Source organism: Alligator sinensis, unplaced genomic scaffold (genome assembly GCF_000455745.1).
Source record: "Alligator sinensis unplaced genomic scaffold, ASM45574v1 scaffold680_1, whole genome shotgun sequence".
Taxonomy (NCBI): domain Eukaryota; kingdom Metazoa; phylum Chordata; order Crocodylia; family Alligatoridae; genus Alligator; species Alligator sinensis.
Genome location: NW_005842508.1, coordinates 68,706 through 80,437, shown reverse-complemented (window position 1 = coordinate 80,437; position 11,732 = coordinate 68,706). Strand labels below are relative to the sequence as shown.

Sequence of the window (11,732 nt, the reverse complement as noted above, 5' to 3'; positions counted from 1 at the left end):
TACACATATCTCATTCTCCAGGAATCACAGGGTAAACTGCTTTACCACACTGATTAGGGCCAAAAAAGAGGAACATACAAAAACTGGTGTCATCAGTGCATTGAAGAGAGACACTACAACTCCATGTTTTTATCACTAACCCTCTTAAAGGTTTTGTATACATGTTGAACAAGAAGACTAACAAAGCAAAACCCTGTGAAACATGGCAGGAAAAAGTCCTTGAGCCCTCAGAAAGGAGGGAGTATAGTCATTCAAAGAGATCTTCATGGACTCTGGCAGAATCTGCCTCTGCCTTAGAAAGAGTTTGTATTGGCTGATCGCAAAGGATTTTGGTAGGTCTAAATCCGTCATTCTGCATACTTGGGTTTCATTTATGAGCAGAAGGAGATCAGCAGCCAGCAATACCAGTGCTGCTTCCATATGCTACTACACGGCTGTCAAACTGGCAGCACACAGGCTGCATGTGGCCAGTGGGGGAGTTAAATTACAGCTCCCAGACTCCCCCTCCACACGCTGTGGCTACTCTCCTCTGGGGGTTTCCTTTCCCTCCAACTTCCCCTTCTCCACCCCAGAGGTAGGGCACTTTGGCACAGCCAGCAGTGCTGGGGGAGCCTGTGGTCTGGGGTGCCTGAGAGGCACAGTGAAGAAGAGCCCATGGCTGGCAAGCTGAGGGTGAGGCAGAATGCCAGGGTGCATGGTGCAGCAGGGGTGTGGGCACCTGGGTGCAGTGGGATTGGGAATGTGTGGATGTGCGAAGCAGCCCAGGAGATGCACAGTGCAGTGGAGGGGATGGCAGAGAACACCGCGTCATGCAGTACAGTGGGGGTGGGGATGCTGGGGCATGTGGTACAGTAGGGAGAAGTAGGGCGGGGGGGGGAAGACCTGTGGGGGCACAGTGCTGGAAGGGAGGGTATGCAGTGTGTGGCCCATGGTCCCTCCTGGTGCAGCTTCTGCTAATGCAGCTCACAGGACATGTGGCACTCAACCACTTAGAGGTTGGGCAGCCCTGTTCTACTATATCCAGGACTGAAATTGTACTGCCTGAGTGAGAGATCTGGGTACTCAGAGTGAGAGATCTGGAAGTACAAGTCTTCATGTACTGCCAGAGTTGTTTCTTCAGAATTTTCTTATTGATCTTACCAAAAATGGGTAACTTGAGAAGGGACACTAGTTGAGCAATTACCAAGAAATAGATAGATGCTTGATCAAGAAACAATCACTGATTTATTAACAATCACTGATTTATCACAGAAAAATAACAGAGTAATTCTGTTAAGAGAACTTTGCTACAGGCCCTATGCATCACTGGTAGCTTCATCTTTATAGGAGCCCTAATTCATTAACACACTGATTCACCAAGCTACACCTATTCAGTAAAGCAAATAAGCTAAGCAAATAAAAGCTACCAAAAGGGAATCACATCCTTAAGTATTTTCTTGACCTTGAACAAACATAAGCACTTACTAAAATGTTTTGTAATCATTCCTCTGGCTGCCAGATATTATAGGCCAGGCTGAGATGACGTGAACTTGTCTCAGGCCATTGCCTGAGAAATCTTTGCTATACTAAGTTGCATACATCAGTAGCCAGCAGCCTTTTCAAACCATGGGTTGCAACAACCCAGCTCTGATCCAATGTGGGCCAGGCGGCTTCCACAGCAGTGGAGGGGCTCTGCCTGCAACTGCACCAGGGTCATCCCATGTTGTCTCTGTTTCTCCCAGGCTCAGCTGGGGAGTGAGCACAGCTTCTAGCCAGTGGGAATCTGCTCCACGGCTGGCAGCTTGGTTCCTGCTTCTGTGCTGCAGCTGTGGGGGGTGGGGGACAGAGGAGGGAGAGGGAAAGGGTACAGGAGAAGAAGGAAAAGGGAAGGAAGAAGTGGCAGTAATTTGGATGCAGCTTCCAGGTGCCCAGCCAGCACTGCGCCCCACCAGCTGGAAGCTACACCCTGTGCGGGCCGGGAGCAATCCGGGCCCTTTTTGTGCTCTGCGCGGGCTGTGGCCAGCAGCCCGGGCACGCGGGGTTGGAGAGAACGGGCGACACGCTAGAATTAGTCACGGACGCGTAATGGTTGATTCAAGATTGTTTACTTACACCGAAGATGGTCGCGGTGTAGGCTGGACAGTTTTCCAGGCACAGCTCCAATTAAATCCTCGTTTGAGGACTACGACAAGCTCGCTCTCTCCCGCGGAGTTGTTGAAGCTCCGTGGGTCCGTTTATTCACTCACAATTCACTCACACGAAGTTTGCTAGGCTCCGTGGATCCTTTTTGCGCACAGGGAGAGGGATACGTCGAGGATTGCGAACGGCGACGGGGAGAGGCTAGAGGCTGATCAGACCTCTGTTGCCTGCTTTAAATACGCTGGGTCCAATAGGCTCCGCAGCGCTTAGAGGCTAGCAAGCCAATCACGACCAGCCTCTTGTAAATAATTTAACGCAAGCCAATAATGGGGCTTGAATTATAATACAAATGGCGGGAACTCTTTGCACCGTGCATCTCTGTGCTGCAAAGAAGAAATGCACACTGCAAAGAAAGCTACAAATTGGCGGGAAAATAATTCAGTGGTGCCAAAGCGCACACAAAAACAAAAATCACAACTTTGGGTTGTGACACACCCATGCCACAATCTGAAGGAAGCTAACGTGGTGGAGGGGAAGAAGCAGTCTTGAGGGTAGGGCTAGAAGTTACTCAGCCCTGGAGTAGCTCCCTCCTGCTTAGCCCTAGTACAGGCACTCATGTGGGCATAGGCAAAGTCCTGGGGCTCTGCAGGCCAGATCCAGTAGCATTGTGAGCTGAATCCAATGGCTCTGTGGACCAGATGTTGCCAACCCAAAGCATGCATCTTTGAGTGCACATCTTCTGCAGGACATAAAGAGTTCTGCTCCGGTCTCACAAGCAGAGACCCTACAGTAAGAATGTAAGAACTGCCATTTACTGGGTCATACCATAGGTCCATCTTGCCCAGTCTCCTGTGTCACACAGTGGCAGAGAGTGGATGTTGAAAGGGAGAGTGAACAGACTCCAGTGTTTCTCAACATGTCAAAATACTTATATTTTTGATGAGGGTGGCAGCAATTGCCTTTCTGGGGTTTTGTTTGTTTGTTTGTTTTGCTGCGGCTTCAATTGTTGTGGCCCAGAAAGATAAGCTCTTTTGTATTTTTTAAACTCTGTCGATTTTTTTCAAACTAGAGTTGAAGTTTAGCCGAGATGCTCAAGATTGCTATTCACAGTAAACTGAGCAGATTGAGATGACAGCTAATAGCTAGGTGTCATTAAAATATCAAAAGAAAAAAATCAATCCTTTTAAAGGGTTCTTTACATAGATGCCACTGTATTCCTGGTAGGTCATCTAGTGGAGATATGAAAAACAACAAAAAATGTAGTGGATGAATTATTTCTTGAGGCAGCATTTTTTACCTTTTGCAGACAAGGCTTTTGTTCAAATTCTGACTAACCCCTGTAATTCTTCTGTTTGAAGACCAAATAATGCACTGTTTTAGTTTCCTACCTCTCATGAAAGGAAAGAGACTGTAACACACAGAGAGAGCAAAAGAGCCCCTTCTCTCTCTCTCTGTGTCTGTTGCTGTCTCTCTCACATGCGCGCACACAGCAAAATATGCCTCCATCCTCATGGCCCTGTGGAAAGATTGTCACAGTCCCAGCCCAAGCCTCTCCCCAGCCTCCGAGAAATAACAGATCTAGCAAAATCTTCCAGCCTCCCACAACCTCGTGCTGCTTTACATTATTTTTGCTGCTCTTGTCTTCACTGCCTCCCACCCTGGCCCCAAAGCTGACTGCTTTGGTTCCCTTCGTCCCTTTATCCTGCTAGACAAAAGGCAATAGACATGATCAGGTTCTGTGTTTTCGCTTTAAAAAATTCCCTGCTGTTTCTCCTATACCAAATCCTCCACCCGTTAATGTCAAAGCAAGTTTTTTTTTCCTGGTGATTTTTATAGCATCTTGCCTTGATAGAATACAAAGATATGCTAATATGGTCCAACTCAAAGCCACTCTATGTTTTAACATTCGCTTCAACTGAAAGAGGATTAAACCTGTAATTCAGAACACCTTGATCAAAATAATAAGCATAAGTGGTTTGTCCAGCACTTAACATATATTTTAAATGTATGTATTACAAGATCATTATAATGCTATTTATAACCAAGTTTGTCTTTTAACAATCCCAAGAGCAGAAACTGATTTATTTCATAATTATGGTGCACCCAATTGACAACTTAATTGTAGCAAAATTCTCTTTTAAAGAACGTTTCTCCTAATTCCACGTGTGTCAGTTATGAGGTTGTGTTATATAAAGAAAATATTTTAACTGGTGAGACTGCCACCCTGGCCTATGCTGATTATGTACAAGCAGTCCTATTTATGAATCTTTTCTCATAAACAGAATGCCCATGAAAAACTTGATGCCTTTAATGTAGTCAATAATACAGAATTAAATAGTTTCTTTGGTAACATCATAATTGTGACCCTGAATCCTGCAATTGTAACTGTGTAGACAAGGCCCTTAATTTGAGAGACGCTATGCCAGCAGCTCTCAGCCTTTTCAGACTTGAAGCACTCCTCAATAAACTCAAGATACCTCCAGAAAAGACTCAAGGCCCCCTCAGAAAATGCCAGCTCTTAGTTTTCACTCATTGTTTGACAACAGAAAAATAACAGAGTAATTCTGTTGCTAAGAACTGAGGAAGACCACAGTGGGTCAGTATATTTTTGACACTCTGGGTTTATCTTGTGAACTATGTTTGCACAGCTAACCATGCTAACATTGTGTGGCACCTCATGGCACCTTTGAAAAGATCTCAAGGCACCCCAGGGCCCCGGCACCCTGGTTGAGAATCACTTCACTATGCCAACATAAGAATATATGAAAATATTTGCAGGATTAAAGCCTACAGTAGTGCTCAACAGAAACTGGGCACAAATTCTAGCCATAATAGGGCCTTCCTGGCACTGAATGAAATGTTCCCAAATGTGAATTCTGTATAACTAACAGGTAGGAAAACAATTTATATGTAAGTACAAATATTGCATAAAGGCAATATGCTATAGGATGTTATTATGCAGCAGTACATTTGCACTACTGTATAATAACTGGATAACATAAGCCCTGCTTTAATACATTTCTGTAGGTATTTAAAACATTGCTTTCATTGTTTATATGAGGGTCCCTTAAACTCCCATAATTGCTAAATTTCTCTTTGCTATAGACAGATGAAAAGACTGTCTGCTCCACTGAAACGTTGTAAGCACTTTTCCATTGCAAGCATCCATTATGCAAAATGAGTGTTACCACCATGTGACTGACAAAAATAAATTATATATGTCTGGAGCATCTAAAAGCTTCCTACTGGACAGAATTACATTATATCAATTCTGCTTCTCAGAAACTCCCATGGTTTCTTAATGTTAATTAACTGTTAGTACCATAGCAGAAAGGTTTGGCAAAGACAGATTTTCTTTATTTGTTATGACATGAAGATCAAAGCAAACATGTCACTAGGCAGAAATGTTAAGAGGAAAAAAGACATAAAGGACAACTTGAAGATAGAAATGTTTTATTTTATTTTATATTCCTACATTGTAGTCTGCCTTTTAGGAAGCTGTACACATGGATGTGAGGTACCACATATGTTGTTTTAGTATGTGGAGGTGTGATACTGTGTTGAGGCCTTGATGAGAAGAATCCTCTGTGCCCACATGGTTGTCAAATCACATGCTTAAATGCTATCTCCTAAAATAGAGACTGCCCTACATACACTGTAACCGGAACAGTTAGGTACAATAGTCAATGACTATGTTTATTAACGGCCTGTTTTCTTCCAATGTAGACTGCATATAAGCATCCCAAGAGACTTTGTGAGAGGTATGAAGATCTAGAGCAACACCAAAATGCTGAGGTAAATCAAAATTGCAAAACTGCACACTGGCTGTTTAATGGCTTTCTAAGTGCAAGGCAGGCATAGCAGTGAAGGCAGCCTGACAAAAGCCCCCAAACACTTACGTCCAATTCCATGTTTATTTTCTTAATACATATGTTATTAAAAAAGATGCTCACAGTACTGCAATGCATTTCCCAACAGAGGCTTTCCAGGCTAGCACTGGAAGGGAGACAACCTTCCCCTTTTAGTATAGATATAGCTCCCTCTTTATAGCCTGAGATATCCTCACCTGAGCCCGAGTCTCTTCTGTCTGCTGTTCCTGTCCAAGGATATATATACACTGCAATCATTCCTGTGATGACTAGATATTATAGACCTATCTGAGCCAGCTATAAATCAAGTAACTTGGGCACTGGTAGTAGTCTGGTCTTGGCAGCACAGAGCTCAGCATGGATTAATCGCCTGAGTATTTACCCATGGGTTTTGCAGCCTGTGTAAAAAAGGCTGCAGCTAAACTGCTACAAATACTTCCGTTCATCCCTATCTTGGGCATATCTATACTACGCTGAAGCTACAACAGTGATTCTAGTGTAGACAGATCTTACGAAACAAAGTCTTGTTTCTGAGTTTTTGTGGGTGTGATATGCTTGCTTCTGGTCATGCACTTATGACTATAGCTTCTAGTTTCAAAGGACGCAATTACTATAACAGGCCCCTGGGACTATCTGGAATTCCACAGAATTGTTGAACACCAAAAAGAAAAGCCCAAAGGAAAATTCATCAGAAAAACTGAGACATATTCTTCTTAAAGGGAAAGGGTAACCTAAAGGATAAACCTAAAGATTCACCAAGGGGTTTAGAACAGCATGAATCAAAATAGAGATACACTGGAGATAAAAGATTAAAAACAGGGAAACTAGAAAGAAGAGGTGCACAGAGAATCCTTTGAAAGCACCCAGTACTCTGAAAAGCTATGAAGGGAAAAAGTAGATGCCGCACAAGGGAACACTCCCCATGCACATGATTTACCAGGTGTAAGGAAATAAGGTGCAGAGTCACAGAGAACCTCCCCTGTCCAGCTTCCTGGTAGGAGCACTGGGATGTCTGCATATACCCACTAGACCATGGGCACATCTAGGATTTTGCAAGAGGTGTGCAGATGGTGGAGCACATCATCACATGTAACAGAACACATCTTTTTCTCCAGTTATAGAGAAGCTAGAAATTTTACTAATATGCTAGGGGCCTAGTGCTATATTATTCAGTTTAAGAGCAAAGCAAAAACATATTTTGGAATGTGCACTAATATGCTAGTTTATATATTGTTTAAAAAGAAACCAAATAACTGAGACAAAAAGGTCAAAAGATATTGTGTCATTAATCCTATAGTTATTACAGTTAAAGATACTCAATCTGAATAAGAGATGCATCTTGATACTGCATCCAATGCTTCACTGTCAGTCATTTCTACATCTGAGCTAATATTTTTACATCTGAATTATGGTTTTTAGCTAGAGTTAGAACAGTTTTCAGGGCTGTGAAATAGAAAAAAGACATGGGGCATTTTTAGACATGTACGCGACACAGCACTGGGCATTTTTTAAAATGCCCAGTGCTGTCACGTGCGTTTGTATCAATGGAGAAATGTGCATGAGCACTGAAAACCTGGCAGAGATGTACTTTTCAACTAAAACACATTGAAGGTGTTTTAGTTCAAAAGCCCACCACCTCCATTTTCTCAGCGCTGACATGCATTTTGCCATTTATACAAATGAATGGAACACAGTGCCAGGCATAGCAGCTCCCATGTGGAACAGGCTCGATTGAGTCAGCTTCGATGCGCCTTGCAGTACGTGTATAAATGCTCGCTACCAGGAATGGCTAACAGACAGCAAAACTGCGGAGGAAAGGATTGAATGAAGAATGGAACATCCTTAAAAAGGAGAGAGGATCCTTAACACCTGGGGAGTGGAAAGAGGAGGAGATTATAATGAGCCATGAAGTCAATTGAGTCTCTCAGAACTTTCTGGCTAGAAAAGCCACTACCCTTCCCAGAGAGTTGGGTTTAAAATGTGGGCGTAGCGGGAATCAAATGAGTGGTGCAACTGCACCAGTGCACCCCTCCTGGATCCGCTCCTGTATTTGGGGCTGTGTAAACTCGTCAAAAACCCGGCTGCCGGCCGGCCGGCCCGGGGTGGGGCGGGGCGCGGAACCGGAGAGCGCGCGGGTGGAACCCGCTTCTAAAGTAAACACGGCGCGGCCCGGCCCCAGCGGCGGGAATGGCGGCGGCGGGCGAGGGCCGGAGCCGGAGCAGCGAGCACCAATGCATCACGCAGTGGTAGGGGCCGCTCCCTTGCCCCTGCTAGGGGGCATTAAGGATGCCCAGCTGTGGGGGGCGGGGTGGAATATCTCCAGCAGCAGGTGGCAGCAGGGCTGAGCACAGGGGGCCAGGTGCACGGTACGTAGGGGGCCCAGGATGCTGGAGCACGTCTTTTGGGCTGGCTGTGTCCTGGAGGAAGCTGTACCCCTTTGCTGAGGAAGCCACTGCCGTAGCAATAAAGTTTGGCGCTGGGGTCACGTGCCTCCCCATGCTTGCCTGCACCCCCTGCCCTTGCGGCTCTGTCCCCGCCTTGGCTGGGCAGCACCTGTTGGCGCCCCATTTGCTTTGGCGCCCAGGGGTGTTGCCCTGTTCCCCCCAACGACAACACTGTGTGTGGCGTGAGGGTGGCTGGTTGAAGGGGAGAGTGCACCAGTGTGGTTTCAAACACACGTGGGTGGGTACGGGCAGGCGGGCCATGCTCAGGGCGGCAGTTAGAGGTCCGGATTAAACAGCGAAGGCAGTACCGGTGGTCTCTTGACATTGTCTTTGCTATAGAGGTGGATGTGTGGCCAGATGTGGGCGTAGTGGTGGACGTTCTCCTTGGGCAGAGTCATAGTGGAGCAGGGATGGAAGGGACCTCCAGAGGTCATCTAGTCCAGCCCATGGGTCACAACCCAAAAGTGGGTTGCGAGAATATATGAAAGGGTCACGAGCAAACTTAAAAAATGAATCAAGAAACTTTAAAAATGGATTCTCCTCTAAAGGAGAAAAACATGGGAAACCGTGGCTTTTCCCTTGCTGGTTGACAGGCTTCAAACTTGCAAGGGACTGCTTGGCACCCCCCTGACCTACACTCTCATCCCCTGCTCCACACACTGGGCAGCAGGGGGCAGAGGGTCCGGAGCGAGGGGCAGTGGGTCAGGACTGGCCACTGATGTTTACAAATGGGTCCTGATACAAAAAAGGTTGAGAACCACGGGTCTAGTTCAACCCCTTGCCTGAGGTAGGATCAGCGCTACCCAAACCATCCCATACAATCATCATTCAAACTCTACATAAGACTACTGGGAACCCTGATTCAAGACAGTCCTAACAGCCTAACCCACCAAAGGTAAAGCATGGCCACAGCAGCCAATGGGATTTTTAATTGGACTTTCCAGATTTCCATGCCTCCATCTATCCCACGTCCTGCAATTCCCAGTTCACAGAGCACAACTTGATGGGAGGAGGGAACCCTGTGTAAAGGTGCTGACTTATTTAAAATCTGGGAATGGAGGGTAATATAACCTAATAGTAAATCAGCATACCAGCAGTCTGTGAAGAAAAAAAGTGTATAAAAATTGATGTTGCCTATAGTTTGACTATTCTAACCATCCCCTGTAGTCTGGCTATTCTCTGGAAATGTTTGGTTTCTTTTCTGTTTCCTTCCTTCATCATTTTTGGGCATTGGTTACCTCTTGTGTAGGGCTGATGATCCATCTTTGCCAGGGGTGTGGTATTTGCTTTATTAATTAACTATATCACATCCACCATATTTGATTTTAGCTTTGAAAATGACAGTATAGGCAGTCCTCAGACTTACGACACAATTGGTTCCTGAAAACCGCTTCTTAAGTTGAAACGTTGTAACTCGGAACCGATTTTCCTATAGGAAACAATGTTATAAATGGGGGATTGGTTCCTGAACCAAGGCCCAATACCCTATTTTCACGAAAAATAACCCATAACTTTGTACTCAGTCAATTATAGATGACTAATATAGCTACATTAATGTATTTATATTGTAAATAGCAATCATATTGATTTGGAAGGACCTCTTTGAGGAGACTTTGCTGGACGTTTTGAAGGGCTCTTGGTTGGACTTTTTGAAGGGTTCTTGGCTGGAGTCTTCTCAGGTATCTTGGCTGCAGGTTTTTCTGGAGTCTTGTCTGCTTTCTTAAAGAAAGTGTCCAAGGAAGTTTGGACAGATGTTCTCCAGGGAGAGGTGTGATGCGGCGACTTTGTTCACTGGTGTGGCTTGGCATCAGATCAAGTGTTGTAAAGTCAAAACTGACCTCAGAAAGTTGAAACAGGGTGTCAATTTATAAATGTTGTAAATGTGAAATGTTGTAACTTGAAATATTGTAAGTCAAGGACTGCCTGTACACCACATTCAAGGATACTGAATTGACACAATCTACCAACCTCACCTCTTGACGTGCCCTATTATAGTCTTTTAATGTGTTTACTCTTCCACACCAACCCTCTGCAGGGTAGGAAAATACTATTATTTCCATTTTACAGAAAGAGGGACCCAATTAAGGGTATACCTACACAGCAAATCTCAATGCAATATGCAACTTAGCTTGAACTGAAAGAGAAAAAAAGATACTAATTAGCTCTGCTGAAAAGTGGGACTGTGCTAACCAAGCTGGTCTGCCTTTGATATGCAAGCCATCTTATACAGGGCTAATTTTGATATCTCTACACAGTTCTGCTCTATGCCATCTACACAAACCCTAAATGACTTACTCAGAATAACACAGGAAGTCAGGCAGAACAGAGGACAGAATTTAATTCTTATGCCAGCACCCAAATCACTCACTGGCTATCCTTTCTCCACAGTGAACATGTGGATCACCCCGTTGTATTCTTTCTGGAACAAGTTTCTAACATTTTTGTTTGATTTTGTATTAGATACACTGGCAAAAACAAAACACAAGGCTTTTGGTCTTCATATAATATGTAGCATCCCCAGAAAAAAGTGAGTCCTTTTAATGGGGTGTAGGTTGTAGCCGTGTTGGTCTAAGGACATAGGCAGACAAGGTTCCTTGGGTGAATCTGATATCTTTTATCAGACTGATAATAAAAGATATCAGTCCTTTTAATGTACTTTCTGAGAAGCAGTTGAATAAAAATTTCTGCCAGAGAACTAGCCAAAAGGCAAAAGATAAATCCATACATGCCTCCCCTGTTTTCTCTCTCTTCTTTCTCTCCCCTACTCCTTTTTTGATTGACTTTGTTTTAATTTTGGGGGCAGGTTGTTTCAATGTGTGTCATAAATAGCCATATGCTGGGAATATTGTAAGTAATATGTGAAAGCTCTCTTCTTGAGCTTTTCTGGTAATATAGCACTTTGGTACTTGATCTGCATTTTGGCAGGTAGAAGGTTTTCAGTTTGTTGTAAGAAAAAAGTGACAAAGTTTAATAGATAAAAAAGTAATCAAATACTCTGTCAAAAACAGCTGAGTGCAGAGACAAAGCTGTTAGCCAAAACTATTACTGAAGTACAAATTAGTCTGTTGTGATTCCATTGACTCAGGAGGTATTATACCTGGGGTAAATTTGGACCCAGGCTTAATGTCTGAGGAGTTTCTTAATTACTAGGGTACTAGGGTTTGGGGTGGGGCTTTTCCTAAGAGAAAGGAGGATTACTGGGTATGGGGAAGCAGGACATAGTCTGGAGTCTTACCTCTAATGAATCCCACCTATGGTATGTTTTCAGTTCCCATGATGGAAGAACTCCCCACCAAGGCAA

General features: G+C 44.3%; 1 protein-coding gene across 7 annotated transcripts in view; it reads left to right on the top strand.

The window, feature by feature from the left end:
- The first annotated feature begins 8,095 nt into the window (after positions 1 to 8,095).
- RFX8 (RFX family member 8, lacking RFX DNA binding domain) overlaps positions 8,096 to 11,732 on the top strand; it is a 51,302-nt gene continuing 47,665 nt past the window's right edge. For 6 of the 7 annotated variants that reach the window (XM_025213163.1, XM_025213166.1, XM_025213164.1 and 3 more), the window contains exon 1: positions 8,096 to 8,233. In XM_025213163.1, the coding sequence (XP_025068948.1) occupies positions 8,175 to 8,233 (59 nt within the window). In that variant the 5' untranslated portion in view covers positions 8,096 to 8,174. Of the gene's footprint in view, positions 8,234 to 9,180; positions 9,327 to 11,732 lie in introns of all 7 variants that reach the window. The other variant, XM_025213161.1, reaches the window with a different exon arrangement.